Below are 16,731 nucleotides of genomic sequence, written 5' to 3' on the forward strand. Positions count from 1 at the left end.
TCTGTGTCTCTCGTGTGTGTGTGTTATGTCTGTGTGTGTGTCTTTCTGTGTCTGTGTCTCTTGTGTGTGTGTCTGTGTCTGTGTCTGGTGTCTGTGTCTCTCGTGTGTGTGTGTCTGTGTGTTGTCTGTCTTTCTGTGTCTCTCGTGTGTGTGTGTGTCTGTATTGTGTCTTTCTGTGTCTGTGTCTCGTGTGTGTGTGTGTCTGTGTCTCGTGTCTGTGTCTCTTGTGTGTGTGTGTGTGTGTCTGTGTGTTGTCTGTCTTTCTGTGTCTCTCGTGTGTGTGTGTGTGTGTGTCTGTCTGTGTCTCACTGTCTCCACCCTCATCTCCTCCTATATTTTCTCAGTGACAAGAAGAGAAAACCTGAAGCTGAAAAAGATCTGAAACAGAACAAGAAGTTGAAGAAGGGCCGAGAGACGAAGAGCAGAAAAGGCAGCAAACAGAAGAGGGTGAGGTAGTGGCTGCTGCCGAGGGGGCATTCGCAGGCTGGGGAGCCGGCCGGAGGGGGCGCTCTCCAGCACCTGCGAGGACGGCGGCCTGGCCGCGGGCGCTGAGGGATGCCCTGAGCTGGGGCCCCTGGCAGCCCAGCACTCTCCCTTTCAGATCAGGAGTTGCCATAAAGTTCTCCCTCCCTCCCACCACACTGCTGTCCGAGGTTCTTCTCCATTTACTTCCTGACCCAGTTTTCCAGATTTGTTCCCCTGAACCCTGGAGAATCCGAGGGGTGGAAGACTCACACGCAGGATGCGTCACAGGCCTCTTAAGGCAGCCCTAGGACTTTGCCTATAGCTGGCAAGAGCTGTGAGAGCTCAGGGAGGGAGATGCCAGGACAGGTGCCCACTCGGGTCTCAGCCAGATGCCTCAGGTGTGGGATTGTGTCCTTTGGCAGCCCTGCTCCTTGCCAATGTTTCTGGACCAGAAGCCTGGAGCTGACAACAGGCAGGATCTTCAGACTGATCCTGCTCCTAACTGGTCACCATTTTAGGTGGCCTTGCACATTGATGCTGGAAGCTGCCACCTCAGGCAGCCCGCGACTGGGAGGGGGTTGACGTTTTTAAAAACACTTTCAATCCCAGAAGGACTGTGTGCTGGTTGGGTATTAAATACCTTTGTGCATATAAGCTGTTCCATGCCGGTTATTGTCTGAGCTGTGAGCTGGAGAAGAGATAGAATGTGGCAGTAGTGAATAAGGGCCGGGAAGAAGGACCTGATGCCTGCTGGTGTTGACACTGAGCGGACTGTTTCAGCCCCCCAGGAGAACTGTCAGCCACAGGTGATTTACTGAGGAGCCTTGGTGGAGAGAATTTCACCACTGGGAGTTCTGCTTATGCTGATGATGAACTCACAGGTCCAGACCAACAAAATGCTGAGAAAAGAGGAGAAATCGGGTCACTTTTTGGTCCCTGCGTGTCTGTGGGGCTCAGAAATGGCCTGATGCGTATGCCTTCAGTGGGTTATAGGCATAGGGGTTGGTGACTTGATTTCAGCACCAGAGGCAGAGTCAGGAGGCAAAATCTTATAAGAGTGGAGAGGAGGCCATCCTGGAGCAGAACCCAAGCTAATGACCTGCATAGAAAGCACTGGGGCCGGGGAGGCCTGTGCTTCCTCTAAACCAGCCCAGGACCCTAGGTGGTCACTCAGCCCCCTCCAGGGCTGCATGTGGATGAAGCCCCTCCACTCCCTTGTCAGTGACTACCACAGTCGGGCAGCTGCCCGTGGTCTTGGCTTACGTGGGGTCACCCCACTGGCAGCCTCCGTTATTGGAGCCTTTGTCTCTGCCTAAGCTTGATGATTTTCCCCTAGTGGTCTCAGGGAGGAATGTCATTTTCAGATCAATGAATCTTAATTAGGAAAGTATGATTTCTAAGGCAACTCCGTCATTTATTTCATGAAATTCACCTTGGGTAAGTCACTTTATGTCTTAGCTGGCTCTTTCATCAGCAAAGTGGAAATGCCAGCCCATAGGACAGGCCAGGGAAGGTAGCTGAGAGGGCCGTGTTTCAGATCCCAGCTCCTCTGCTATGGGCTGTGACCACCAAGGGCCCTCTCCCCAGCTCTACAGTCCTGTGCTCTTGAACCATTTAAAACATTTTAAAACCTTGAATCCCTCAACTTGTTTTTAAAATATTTTGCGAACTTGAGATATAATTGGTTCTTGCAATCCTATATATTTTAAATTATCCATTTAAAAGCAGTATTCTGGAAAGGGCCAGTCCCTGGACTGCCTGCCCAAGAGGTCTGCCACACAGAAAAAGGCTGAGAACTCTAGAAACTGTGTCCATAGAGATGCCGTTTCCACGGTGTCCTCATTTATTTTTCTTTGCGTTTTGATCAGCAGAATGAATGTGGTCATCTCAGATACTGAGTTTTATTTCCATAGCCTACCTTCATTCTCTGGGATTGTAGTAAACATCCCTTTTCTGTGAGTTCTGATACACAATTCAAGAAAGGCTTGATGCTCTGCAAAAGGGTGGTGGTGTGGGGCTGGGCTGGGGGTGAAGGGGAGGAGATGACTCCTGGCTGGAAGGTGTTTTAGAATGCAGCTCCCTGGCTTGATTCCCAAAGGGAGGGGATGAGTCTTGACCATCAGGGTAACTGTCGGGCCACCTGCTTCATCTCAGCCTCAAAGAATAGTGCTCAAGCAGAGGAGAAAACGGTTCCAGGGAGATGGGAAGGCCTTTTGCTTCCTTGGCCTGCCAGTATGTCAGTGAGACTAGACACCTGTCTTCCCCCTGACCCTCTGTTCATGCAGGGACAGGAGTGAGCCATGATGCTGATTTGAAGGGTAAGGGGACCAAGCCTTTTCCTTCGGTAGGGAAAGGTGGAGCTTGTTTCCCTAAAGGTGTGCAGACCTAAAGTCTGCATGCTCAGAGAGGCCTTGGACCCCTGCAACTGTTGCATGAGCCCAGTCTGAGCTACAGGGGAGGCAGAGGCAGGCTAGGGAGGGGCACGGGTTTTCTGCCAGCCAAGGACTGATACGTGAATTTCCCAACCTCCAAGGCTCCCTCCAAAATGGGCCCACCGAATTTTAGGTGAGAGTTGAAATAGGATTGGGACACAGGCAAACTTTCTCAGGACAGATGTTATGGAATCAATGTTCAGGCTGGAAGGAATGTTTTTTTTTCTTTTTTTAAAATTACATTTTATTAATGCCTTGTATGTCCCCCCCCCCCCACCCCAGTAAAAATACTTCAAAGTAACATGCACACACACATCCGGAGTGAAGGAGGGACGGGCATTTCATCATCTGTGAGGCCAATATTTTAAAACTACAATTAGCCTTTGGCCTTATCTTAGTATTCTTTTCATTAATACTGCCATTGTTTACGTGATTTTCTTGGTACCTCTTTCTTCACCCCCTCAAGGGAGGCAGTGAAGTAGAGTGGATAGAGCATTGAGCCCAGAGTTAGGAACACCTGAGTTCAAATGCAGCCCCAGACCCTAGCCATGTGGTCCTGGGCAAATTCTCTAGAATCTGTTTCCTCAGCTGCAAAATGGGGAAAGGGGTAGTAGCTCAAATGAGATAATATTTGTAAAGTGCTTTGCAACCTTAAATACAAGCTAATCTCATTCCTTCATACACATCTAACTGTGTTTCTCTGAATTTTGCTAATGCAGCGAATGAAGTCTATCAACAAGCATTTATTAGGTGCCTACTGTGTACCAGCACTGTGCTACGCTCTGGGGACACAGCTATGAAGAATAAATCCAAAGCAGGCAAGTGGAAGGTAGTTTGACAGGGAAGGCGCACCTCGAACATGGCTGGTGTTGAGAGAAGCCAGCAAGCATGTGTTTGATTACTCAGGGTCACTGCTGAACAATGGAAGTACAAAGACAAAGAATGAAATAAATCCTACTTTAAGGAGTTTGCATTCTGAAGGGGCAGCCAACATGTGGCTGGCTGTTGTCCTTCGTTCTTGCGTTCTTGAAGAGAACTGAAATGGTATCACTCAGAGTCAAGTTAGAGTGAGTCCGGTTGTGGCCAGTCAGACCAAAACGATCTCTGGACGCTTGGGTACAAATGGTCTGTGTGAACATTTGGGGGCATTCTCCAGATTTGTGCATGCTGTGTTTCCTTTGAGCCGTCTCAATTCTGCTTTCAGCACCTTCTCTGATGGGGACGCCATACTGAGCGGTCCTGTGCTGGCTTCTCCCATGTCACACAATTCCAAAGTTCTCGAGACCTTGAGAGTGTCCTTGTCACATAATCAGTCCCAAAGTTCTTGAGAGTGTCCTTGCATCGCTGCTTCTGACCGCCACGGGAGTGCTTGCCCTGTGTGAGTTCTCCATAAAACGGTCTTTTTGGCAAGCGTAGGTTTGGCATCCGAGCAATGTGGCCCGCCCATCGGAGCTGTGCTCTCCGAAGCAGAGTCTGAATGCTTGGCAGTCTAGTTCGAAGAAGGACCTCTGTGTCTGGCACCCCATCCTGCCAGCTGATCATCAGAATTCTAAAGGGGGAGCTAATATGTAGAATAAATAGATAAAGGCAATGTTGAGTATAATTATGAAGGCATTTCAGATGCAAAAGTGGGGAAGTGAAGCTGCTTCTCATTCTCCCACCTCTGACTGGTTTGTTTCCTTCTTGGTTTCCTTTGTTATATCTTCATCCTTTAGCCCCTTGCTCTCCCACCCCAGCAGCAGCTATGGACTCAGTTATCCACACAGATCATCCTCAGGTCTATTTATCTAGCTCCAGCCTTGACTGGACATCCAAGGGGACACTTGAATCCGACCTGTCCAAAACTGAACTCATTCTCTTTCCTCTAAAACTCAAGCCACATCCTGACTTACCTATGGCTCTCAAGGGCAGTGCCATCATCCCGGGTGGACCACCTCGGTGTCGGCCTTGATTCGCGTAATCCCTGCCGGTCCAAGCTGCTGCCATATCCTTCTCCCTTCTCAGTCCTCTGACGCTGCTATCACCCCAGTACAGGCCCTCCTCACTCAATAGCCTTCTGCTTGGTCCCCTCACTAAGCCAGCAAAGAGATGTTGCTTCTTTACTCAGAAAACTTTCAGGATCAAGTCTGAGTTCTCTGTTTGGCTCCTAAAAGCCTTTATAACTTGGTCCCTTCCTGCTTTTCCAGTCTATTTGCACCTTACTCCCCTCCATATTTTCTGAGACCCAGTGACTCCAGCCTCGTGGTTGGTCTTTGGCCCTTGCCCATCTCTCCACTCTGGTCATTTTTTCTGATTTTCTCCCCATGCCTGGAATTCTCTTCTTCACCTCTGTCTCATGGTTTCCCCAGACTTCCTTCAAGTCTCAACTAAAATGCCACCTTCTGCAAGAAGACTTCCCCCTCCTTCTAGCGCCTTCCTGGTGACTGGATGGCACAGTGGTTAATCAGGAGGACCTGATTCAAATCAGGCACTTACTAGCTGTGTGACTCTGGGCAAGTCACTCAACCTAAATTGCCTCCCAAACAAAATTTTAGTGCCTTCCTTCTGAGATTATCTCCAATTTGCCCCGATATGTCTTGTTTTTACATAGCTGGTTGCGTATTGTCTTCTCTATCTGACTGTGAGCACCCAGAGGGCAGGCACTTTTAGTTTCCCCAGAGTTTAGCACAGTATCTGGCATAGTAAGTGCTTAATCAGTGTTTATCGATTGATTATTATCTTCTCTATCAGACTGTGAGCACCATGAAAAGGTGGATAGGGTGCTGAGCCTGGAGTTGGAAAGACCTGACCTCTGACACTTACCAGCTTCATAAGACCCTGGGCAAGTCACTTAACCGATGTTTGCCTCCGTTTCCTTGTCTCCAAAATGGGGATAGTAAGAACCTTCACCTCCTGGGGTTATTGTGCAGGTCGAATGAGTTAACTTTTGTAAAGCATTTAGCACAGTGGCACATAGTAGGAGTTACATAAAAATGCTCATTTCTTTCCCTCCCTTTCTTTGCATCCTTACCACTTATCACAGTGCTAGTTACACAGCAGATACTTATTAAATAAATGCTTGTTTAATTGACTTAACTAGAAGCTGGGGCAGCTGGGAAAATCCTCTGGCAGAAGGAGGTCTTTGATCTGACTCGGGAAGGAAGCTAGGGAAGCTAGGAGTTGGGTGTGAGGATAGGCAGAGGGAAGGGGCACAGCCAGAGCAAAGGTGAGGAGGTAGGAAATGACCCATCTTTGGGAGAATCGGTTTGAGGGCAGAGAGGAGGATGTGCTAGAGTGGAGAGAGACTAAAGGAAGAGAGGTCAACCGTAAAAGCAATGGGGGATGAGGGCCTAGACCAGGGAGTGTCAGTGTCAGAGAAGAGAGGGGCACAGGATTTGGCTATGGGAGGTGAGAGAGTGAGGGGTCACCGGTGACACTTAGGCTGTGAGCCTGGAGGACTGGGAGAATGGCAGTGCCCTTGACATTGATAAGGAAGTCTGGAAGAAGAGGGGCTCTGGGAACAATTATAATGCCCTCGGTTTTGGATGTGCCCACAGAATTGCTACCTTGAGGCCCCAGAAATAGTAATCCAGTAGCCTGGCATGTCAGGAACCCTCTGGGGCTCAGGGCCAAATCAAGTCCTCGTATATAGCTCTGTTCAGCCGTGAGGATTTGCAGGGTGCAGAACTGAAGCCTGTGCTTTTTGAGGGGTAAGGGATGGGTTTTAAGCTAGTCTTTCTGTGATCGGTGTGGCCACAAATGCTGTATCATGCTCCAGATCTGGGGAAAAAAGGCTCCTCTCCCCAAGACCCCACCATCTGGGCCCCAGACAGAGTGAGTGGCATCTGTAAGGCTGCTGCTGTCTCAGCAAATCTCCCTTGTGGAATTAATTCAGATGGGCTGGGCTAGAAACGCTGTCACCAGGTTGGTTGGTGGCTTTGAACAAAAGCTCATCTAGAATGGCCTGCCATCCCCCAGGCTATCAGGGGGGTGGAGGCTGGGCCTCTATTGCTCATCTGGCCCCGGGGGGCCCAGCTGATACCTTAGTGACTGGGAGAGAGGGTACAGAGTCAGCTGTGCAGACGAGAGGGGGTGGGGAAGGGGGGGAGCGAAGGGGGCTGCTGCGGGGGCTGGAAAAATGCGGGCTCATTGTCTGTGTCTGCGGGGCAAGCCGGGGGGGGGGGGGGGGACAAGGAGGCCTTGAAGTGGAGTGTCTGTTTACAGGTGGTGGATGGGAAGATTTATCGTCTGTCTCCCATCCCGCCTGTGCCCCTTCCCTCTGCCTATCCTCACACCCAACTCCTAGCTTCCCTAGCTTCCTTCCCGAGTCAGATCAAAGACCTCCTTCTGCCAGAGGATTTTCCCAGCTGCCCCAGCTTCTAGTTAAGTCAATTAAACAATCTTTATGAGAACTAATCTCAAATCGGAAAGAATTCTGAGGGGCAGGACAGAGGGGGATCTATGCAGTGTCCTCTGGGAGCAGAAAAAGCAACGAGTCAGCCTTGTACAAGGGACCCCAACACCATTTTCTTGTTATCTGGTCCTCCAAGACGGGGCAGTTAGGGCAGGGAGTAGGGGGCAGAGATGGCATGCTGGGAGTCAGAGCTTTGGAGGAAGGCCAGGACCACAGGACAAAAGGCCCTAGGGAGGCAGCTTTTTTTTTTTGGGGGGGGGGGAGGTGATAACAACAGCTAACATTTATGAACTTTGCAAAGTACTTTACAAATATTATCTCATGTTAACCTGATGACAGCCCTGGAGGTAGGTGTTGGTAATAGCCCCATTTTACAGATGAGAAAAACTGGCCTAGGGTCACACAGCTAGTAAACACCTGAGTCAGGATTCAAACCCTGGCCTTTGTGGCTCCAAGTAAGGCATTTATGCATCAATGATCCTGCAGGTAAGGTGGGTGGAATGTTAAAAGGCTCCCCAGGTGTGATAGTAATGGCAATTAAAGATTCCCCTGTATTGGCTTGGTTTTCAAACTGATTGTGTTAAAACCCAGAGTTTGTTAATCCCACCTGTGGGATGGGCTTGTTGATGTGAAAAGAAAGTCCTGAACTGGGAGGAGCTGGTGATGTAGATTTGGAGAGACACTAGAGAGAGGCGGAAGATCTTTTTGGAAGCAGCACCTCATGGAGAGAGAGAGACTAAGAGAATTGCTGGTGGCCCCTTTGAATTGCCCTGGACTTTTGAGACCTGCCCCCTGAGCTGCCAAGGACTGAGGAGACATGGCTGTTTTGCTGGTACTTTGTCTGTCTGTTTTGATGTTATTTTGCCAGATTTGTCCACTGGTGAAAGACTGTCCTGTTGAAGAAGTCCTGGAACCTGGCATTTGGTTAAGAAGCCCTGAGACTGTCCTGCAGACAGAGAGTGAATACTGTCCACTGGTGAGGGACAGTGCTGTTGTTGCAGGGGTCTGGAGACTGTCCTGCAGACAGAATGAATACTGTCCACTGGTGAAGGACAGTGCTGTTGTTACAGGGGTCTGGAGACTGTCCTGCAGACAGAGTGAATACTGTCCACTGGTGAAGGACAGTGCTGTTGTTGCAGGGGTCTGGGAGCCTTTCTGTTGGTTCAGAAGCCCTGAAGAAGGATTTTCTTGTTGTATGTTTACAGAAATCCTGGGAGAGGGCTTTGCTAATGTGTTCCGGGGTTCTAGGACTGTTCTACAGACAGAGGATAAATTCATGAAGGGATTGGCAATGTATCTTATGGCCTTGCTAAGCCTTGTCTCCCCAGGAACTAAGATTGCTGAGAACTTGCCTCGTGTCAAGATGAAGAAAAGACCTCTATTTGGGTATTAAGTGCTGTGTTTAAACTTGATGTAACTCTGGGGTAGATTCAATTGTGATCCAGGGGTGGGGAACTTTTGACCTTATGTTTGGAAACTAATCTCCATTTGAGAAGAGGGGCTTTGTGGTGGACTTAATTAAGGTATAGCCTAGGGGTGGAGAAGTATTTAGAACAGAGACTTTGTAATTGATTGAATGATTGGAAGGTCCTGGGGTGGGGTAGTACTTGGAGATTATTTAATCACACTTAGTAAATGCTGTATTTTGAATGATGTCATGTTTTGATCTTCTCTATTCTTGGTTTGTCACTGAATAAAATAGAGAGCACCTATGCTGGTATTTTGAACTTGGGAAGTTGCCTTTGCTTGGCATTATATTACACCAGGTGTCCCAGATCCCTTCTCTGGCTGTCTGACACACCCAGGCTATGGGTGACCACTTCCCAAGGCAGGATGTAACTTAACTAACCAATGGTGGAAGGGCCCAGGAGGGACCTTGGAAATCCTGCCGTAGACCCACGCCCCTTTTAATTAAATGAAGACCTTTCAGCCCCCTCCCAGTGTGGCCGAGCATGACCCCTGCCCTCTGAAGGTGCTCATGGGGAAAGGCTAGGCTATGGGCCTGACCGCAGCATGCAGGGGGCAAGGCAGTCTTAGACGTTCCCCCCAAGGTTCTCTAACCTCAACGGCCGGAGTCAGGTCGTGGCAAAGGGGGGACCAGAATGGCGAGGGGGGAGGGAGAGGCCTGAGTTTGCAGGGGTTTAAATCTGGGCTCTTACCTCCCTAAAAGTTTAAGAACCTTTCAGCTCTAGAACCACGAACCTCTGTCCTGTTGCTGGGGTCTTGGAACAGGAGAGAACTGCACAGACCATCCAGACCACCCTGTTCATGTAACAGAGGGCCAGCCAAGTTAACCCACTTCCTTAAGGACCGAGACAGGAATTAAACCCAGGTCCTTTAGACCCCAAATGCAGCATTCTTTTTACCAGCTCGATGTGCTCATTCCTTAATGCCCCCCCCCCTCCCCCGCTCAGGAGGGCTAAGACTTCCCTCCAAGGGCATCTGGCTGTAAAAACCAAATCCTGATCAGGGAGAACAAACAGGTCAGGATCAGATCCTCAGATAAACTGTTTGAAGGCTGATCAAAACAAAAGAAAAACAAATTGGGTGCATTGGAAGCTGCTCGGGTCAGGCTCTCTACATGTGTGCTGTGTGCTGTGCTAAGCGCTGAGGTTACAAAGAAAGGCTCTCAAGGAGTTTGATGGGGAGAAAACATGCAAACAGCTATGTACCAACAAGCGGTGGGTGGAAAAAATAGGAAATAATCATTAATAGCAGGATTGGAGAAGGTGGGGTTTTAGTGGGGCCTCAAAGGAAGCCGTAGCAGTCAGTCCTGGGAGTGGAGGTAGGGAGAGCAGTCCAGGCAAGCGGGGAGAGGAAAGACAAACAGGGACAATCCTTGGGAGCCCACAGACGGGGAGCTTTGAGCAAGGAACAGCCAGGAGGGTAGGAGTGTCACCCGTGACCGAGAACATGGGTGGGGGGAGAATGGGAGAGAATAAGGTGTGAGCAGAATGGAAAGGTTCGGAAGGGGCCAGGCTATGAAAAGGTCCATGGAACAGGAGGGGTGGCTTTGTCAGCCTTAGGAATATTAGTTCAGACAGCTGAGTGAAGGTCGGCCTGGTGTCCACACCAACTGGGTTCTCTAGACCTCTCTTTCTCCTCATCCCCAACAAACACTCCTCAGTTCCTATATGTAAGAATGAAGATTTATTTCTTTTTTCAATTAAAAAAATTTGGGGGGCACATGTATTTCAACAAATCAATTCAATGAACATGTTATTAAACATCTATAGGTAAGGAGATGGGAATGGGGAGTGGCTATGAAGTGAACCCCAATAAGTAGGTGGCAGGAATGTGACGGGCTCAAAGGAGAGATGTAGACAAATCTGGAGGAAACTTGGAGGAGGGAAAGACAACGGTCACCAGAGGGATTGGGGGTCTCTTGAATAGGCCAGTGTATGTGGAGCCCCATTTGGGGCCAATGACTTCACTGGCCGCCCCAATGCTTCCCTTCTTAAAGGCATGGACTCTTGCTTTTGCCTCTGTAACCCAGTATCCAGGACATAACAGGTTCTTATTTATTGATTATTGATTGTAGGGAATTTCTGGTGTGAAAGTTCCTTCTACCCAGGTCGCTCAGTGACTTACTGGTAACTCTGCTTTTAGAGAGCTTCCTGGATATTGCACTGGTTACACATCTAGTAGATGTCAAAGGCTAGACTTGAACCTGGGTCTCCCCAAATGCCAATGCTGGTCACCCAATGGGGGAGGGGAGGTTAATTCAATCCATTTCCCCAACTGAGACCTGGCTCTATAGAAGTCTGATAGAAGAAAGGTTTTTTGGATCTGCCGAGTACCTTTCTGGCCCCCAGAGGGCGACAAGACCTCACGTTGGAAGGCTCCATGCTTCTCTTCCCCAGCCTGATCCCTTGGACGGTCCAAGCTCTGGCAAAAAGAGGCCATTGGTTGGGGTAGATGGGAGGTTAGAGAGGGAGAAGGCAGGGAGGAAAGAAATCACATCCTTGTTGATGGGCCTGTGGGACCAGCCCCACCCCAATGGCAGGTCCAGTCTCCCCGGGTCACCTCTGAGGCACCAGGCAGGAAGCATTTTCATTGACCATCTTTGACCCAGACTTGACTCAGTCTATGAAAAACCAGCCTGGGGACCGGCTCACACCTGAGTCATGTACTCCAGCTTACTCTGTCTTTATCTCTGGAAACCCACGCTGAGGGGGACCAGAGCCAGGCCATCAGATAAGCAAGCAGCTTCTTGGAGGCTGCCTTTGGCAGCAATACAATCTGTGAAGCTTTAGAGGACAGAGTCACAATGGGAGGGGGCCCCGATCTTCAGCCAGAACCTGGGCTCGAATCTTCCCTTTGCTACTTGCTACCTGGTTGCATCTCGCCTGTAAAATGGAAATGGATAGTGGTGAAAGAGCAGATCTGAGGGGCTAATAATAACAGCCAACACTGATGTTGTAGATGGAGGGTTACCAAGTGCTTACATAAATGACCCGGCCAATCATTTTTACTCCCATTTCAAAATGAAGGTACAGAAGGTTGGATAAATTTTAACCACACAGCTAGGAAGTGCTGGGAGTGGGCTTTGAATCTGAAGCAGTCAGACTTCAGGTCTGTCATTCTATCCACTCCACCACTCGAGAAAATCTGGTCCCCATTCTCTCCTGATCCTGACCCGAGATGGTGGGGAGAATCAGTGCAGGACAAGCCTCCGCGCTGGTCAGGGTGGAGGAGTGTCAGCAGTCTGTGTTGTTTAACTGTTAAAGCAAACCCCCTCCCCCAAAAAGCATCTGGCCAAGGCCCTGCAGGGTATGAGAATTTCGGGGAGACTCCATCTTCAGTAGGCATACCAGTGACCCCCCGACTCATCCCTCCAGAACAGCTTCCCCATCCCCTCCTGACGAAAGAATGTTGGACCAGAGTCTTCTATGTGACCTTGGGCACAGCACCCTCCTTGGGTCTCAGTCCCTCATCTGTCAAATGGGTTAGTAAAGTTCCTTCCAGCTCTAGAGTTATACTATAACTTGTGGTCTGGAGCCTCCACAGAAAATAGTAATAATAGAATTGGAGGGACTTTCTAGATGAAGGTAAAAGCTGCCACATATATTATGTAATAACGTAATAGACGACATAATTTATATAAGTATAAAATTATATATGTGTATATAAAGATAAAATTATAGTTTAAAAAAAAACATAACAATGTCTATTGATTTAGGAGACAAATATGAAAGAGTTCCTGCCCTCAAGGAGCTTCCATTCTGTTGCTGGGGGCAGGGGGCAGGCACCTCTTTAAGGTTTACTAAGCACTTTTCTCAGTCGGCTTACAGTAACTCAGGTGAGGTGGATAGTAAGAATGTCGTCATGCTCATTTTACAGATAGGGAAGACTGAGGCCACCTAGATGCAGCGATTCCCCTGAAGCTGGTTTGGTCAAGACTCAAACCGAGGTCTTGTCAATTGTGTGTTCTAGTCGCTATACAAGCCCATTGATCCCTTTCCTACCTCTTATGGCAGCCAGGTCATTCCAAAGGGCTTTTTCTTCCTCTCTCTTTTGTAGGGGGAGGAGAGCAGAGGGGTTGAGCAGGATTTGTTCCGTAAAATTTGGATTCAGTCAAAAGGCCATGTGTGGCCTCAAGGCTGCAGATTCCCTGTCCCTTATCTTTTTCCTTTAAAGGTGATAATGACCTCTGTGGTGACCTGTGTTCAAATCTTGCTCCTGCTCTGTCCTGGCTGACTCAGGCGCCCCAGGCACCTAAGAGTTGGAGTTAAAGCAGGGTCTGATCTCCTGCAGTGCCCAACACCCATCAAACTATAGGTTGGGGAGAAAACAAAACAAAAAACAGACCCATAATCCCTCCCTACCTCACCGAGCTGTTTTGAGGTTGATAAAACCCTCCTTCTGTCTTATAAAGTGTTTTGCACACCCAGGCCCAAACCTAATTTACTGTCAGCAGTAATTATTTGTGATCAGGGCGCCCTGTCTGCCCGATAAGACTGTGGGATTCCCCTATTTCACCAACGGGGAAACAGCAATTTGACCCAGATCAGTGAGATCACAGGAGCACTAAAGCCTGGGATTTGGGGATGGACAGGACCCCACTGGTCATTTTGTCCAAACTCATTTTACTGGGGTGCAATTCACCCAAGGTCATGTTGTTAGTGGCACCAGCTAGGATGGGAACCCAAGCCATGTCCTTCCAAACCCTGGGTTTTTTCTGGTGGCTCCCAGTGGCCAGCAAGACTGGCCTTTACCCACATGACATCCTGTGTTCCCCTGGCCCCAAATACCAAGGCCTACTTTGTCCCTGTCCAAACCAACATCCCTACACACACACACACACACACACACACACCACACCCCGAACTTCCTCACTCAGACCAAGCAGAGATTCATTGTTAACAAGTGTTTATTGTTAATAAAACCCTGATACATTTACAATAAATGACAACATGAATTAATGTACAGTTAACATATCATACAATATTACAGCAATAAAATAATGCCTATACCTTTGTACATCTTGCTGAAGCAGCTATTTGAAAATTATTTTCCAGTATTTCAGGCCATTCAGGGCTTTTTCTCAGGCTGCCCGGGGAAAAGGACACTCCCTCCCAAAAAGCCCATTGTGGCTTTGGGTGAATAAATAAATTCTGTTAGAGCTCTAAGAAAGTACAGGCTGGCCACCCGCAGAAAGAGTTACCCATGGACCATCCCTTCTGTGTTCTGGTCCATGTGTATAACCAGTTCAAGTGGACTGGCTTTTGCAGAATTTCATGTGTCTAGGCCAGTGTGTGGTTTTGACTCCTAGAGTAGGTGATAGAATACTACAGACTCTCCCCACCTTTTTCATTTGATGGTAGTATTCCTTCTTGCAATTGTATCTTTTGTGAATTGCCAAGAAATGTGGGGTTCTCTTCCTTCCCTTCCCCATTCCTAAGACAAAAGACAGGCTCATTCCATCCTCAGCTCTCCAGACTGAGCTAGTAGCAATGGTCTTGGCCTAGGAAGGCCTGTCAATCAATGCTCTGTTTCAGCCTCGGTCTACACCTGAACTCTCTCACCATGGCCAGTGTTCCCTGGGCCCCTGAAGACCATGAAATCCAGAGAAACAAATGTAAGCCCCTGCATTTTGTCACCTTATCTCCTACCTTTCTCCACTTGCTTTCTTTTCCTTTCAGACTAAAAGCCAGATGTTTTCCTCTCCGTTGTCTTGGGAAGGCAAACTGGCCCTGACTTGCTGTTCTGACCTATCCACACAAAGTCCTAAACCAGAAGAAAACTGGAGAATTCTGTATGGAGAATTCAGTCCCATATGGAGCCTAGGCAGCCCCCTCTCAAGGGCAGGGTGTTGAGGAAAATGCCAGCGGACTGAGGGTGCATTTAGGGAGAGGTCTTCCTTGGCTCACTAGCTGTGATCCTGACACATGATATTCTGGTGAAAGCCACAGTCAGCTGCCCCCATCCCCTCAATAGCCCTTGTCCTGACTTGGGTGAATCCACAGAATACAGCTGAGGAGAGATGGAGGGCACTTGGGTGTGGCCTAAAGGACAGTCCTTGACGGCCATAGCAGAGCATGGTAAAAGGCAGGTCCAGAGTCATGTTAAACTGTCCCCATTTGGTGATCACCCTTCAGAGCTGGAGCTACCTAAAAAGGGGTGGGGATTGAACGTAAGTATAAGGGTGGGCGGCACATGGCTTTTTGGTGCTAATGTAGCAGGAGGAGGGAACGAAGACCCTCCTTTGGTGGCATAATAGCATAGACTTAGCCCCTCTGAGCATCAACCCTTTCAGCTAAGTGAGTGGTCTACAAGTCCCACCTGCAGGGGCAGGCTGAGACGGGCAGAGAATTAGAGATACATATATACAACATCAGCACTACCCCTGCCGTGGAGAGACAGGACTTCCCTGGGGCATCTGGATTCCCACAGATAACGTGGGCTGGTGCCATCCTGGCTGGCCTTCCCCATAGAATCTTCTCTGTGTTCAGGACACTGTCCCCCTAAGGGACAGATCCCCAGCTGATCTTCTCCACAATAATGCCATTGGTGCCTCCTGGCATGAGTGTTTCCCTTCCCCCTGTGGGAAGGTTGGCCAGGCTGGTGGGCAGTGGGCGGCCTTGGGATGCTGGAGATCAGCTGGGAAGGAGCTGTCCCTCGGGGGGCCGGGCATGAGGCTGGCTGTGCCCCCTCACACTCGGGAGGTGATGTACACCGAGTGCACGCGTTCGGCCAGTGTGTTCTGAAGGTCTTGTAAAGGGTCTAGTCCTTGCACTTTGCTGCTGCGGCCGTAGATGAGTTGCCGGAAGGAGTCTTGCTCCACCAAGGCCTTCATGTGCTTCAGGAAGAAGCCCTCGCAGAACAAGGCCAGCTCGGGAGCATTGTGGATCTGTGCAGGAAAAGAATCACCATGGGGTGAGACTGGGCAGGGGCAGGGTGGGTGGCAGTGAAGAAAATGTGGCCTAAAAAGCCCCACCCTGACACACCCTACCTGCATGACCTCAGAGGCCTCATTTAAGTGAGCCGAGCACTGCCCTATTGCATTGTATTGTCTAAAGAGCCACTGCCCGGCTTGGGTGCCACCTGGCAGAGGAGGTCCTGCCTGGCCATTAGCATTGTCCCTCTTGATTTTTATCTGCTTAGAAGCACCTGTGCTGTCCCCTTCCAGGAGAAAATAAGCTCCTTGAGAGTAGGCTCTTGTTTCTGTTTTTTTGCAACCCCAGAACCCAGCCCAGCTTATTCAGTTAGGAAGTGTCAAATTTGGGTTTTTGGTCCACATTCTTCCTGGCTCAGCTCAAATCTTGCCGAAGCTTGGTGCCCTAGGACCTGTCTTTCCTACTCAATGGGGACAGCTAGGTGGCGCCATAGTGCATAGAGTGCCAGGTCTGGAGTCTGGAAGACATCCTCTTGAGTTCAAATCTTTTTAGTTGTGTGACCCTGGGTAAGTCACTTTATTCTCTTTGCCTCAGTTTCCTTATCTGTAAAATTAACTGGAGAAGATATTCCAGTATCTTTGCCAGGAAAACCGCAAATGGGGTCACAGAGTCAGACATGACTGGAAAAATAACTGAACAACATCAACTGGCCCATAACCTGGCACTGCCTTGAACTGCTGGAGTTTGGGCTAGTCTTGTTTCTCTAGCTAGAGTGGAAGCTCCTTCAGGGCAGGTGCCATAATGCACTATTTCCTGTATCCCCTTCAGCAAAGGGCACCTAGCCTGCACTCAATGTATGGTGGATGAATGAGGCCTGGACCAAATGATTTGTCTGTCTGCCTCTTCCTCTCCCCCCACCCCCAACTTTGTCTCCCTGTCTACCCATCTCTGTCTCTTTTTCTACCTGTCTGTCTGTCCATCTGTCTATCACCTCTCTCTCTGCCTCTACCTGTCTGTCCATCTTTCTCCATCCATCATCTATCTGCCTGTCTCTACTATCTATCTATCTATCTATCTATCTATCTATCTATCTATCTATCTA

General features: G+C 49.1%; 2 protein-coding genes across 3 annotated transcripts in view; one reads left to right on the top strand and one right to left on the bottom strand.

The window, feature by feature from the left end:
- Positions 1–8,949, top strand: part of NAT10 (N-acetyltransferase 10) — a 34,843-nt gene extending 25,894 nt beyond the window's left edge. Inside the window, exons 28-29 of one of the 2 annotated variants that reach the window (XM_069091391.1) lie at positions 345–447; positions 8,619–8,949. In XM_069091391.1, the coding sequence (XP_068947492.1) occupies positions 345–447; positions 8,619–8,657 (142 nt within the window). In that variant the 3' untranslated portion in view covers positions 8,658–8,949. Of the gene's footprint in view, positions 1–344; positions 1,120–8,618 lie in introns of those variants that run through there. The other variant, XM_069091392.1, reaches the window with a different exon arrangement.
- Positions 8,950–13,645: 4,696 nt separating this feature from the next.
- The window catches only part of ABTB2 (ankyrin repeat and BTB domain containing 2), a 193,707-nt gene continuing 190,621 nt past the window's right edge, over positions 13,646–16,731 (bottom strand). Inside the window, exon 17 of the mRNA XM_069091396.1 lies at positions 13,646–15,643. Within this exon, the coding sequence (XP_068947497.1) occupies positions 15,446–15,643 (198 nt within the window). The 3' untranslated portion in view covers positions 13,646–15,445. The remainder of the gene's footprint in view (positions 15,644–16,731) is intronic.

This window comes from Petaurus breviceps, unplaced genomic scaffold (genome assembly GCF_028583685.1).
Source record: "Petaurus breviceps papuanus isolate PSGF00001 unplaced genomic scaffold, PetGlider_PUasm1.0 188, whole genome shotgun sequence".
NCBI lineage: Eukaryota > Metazoa > Chordata > Mammalia > Diprotodontia > Petauridae > Petaurus > Petaurus breviceps.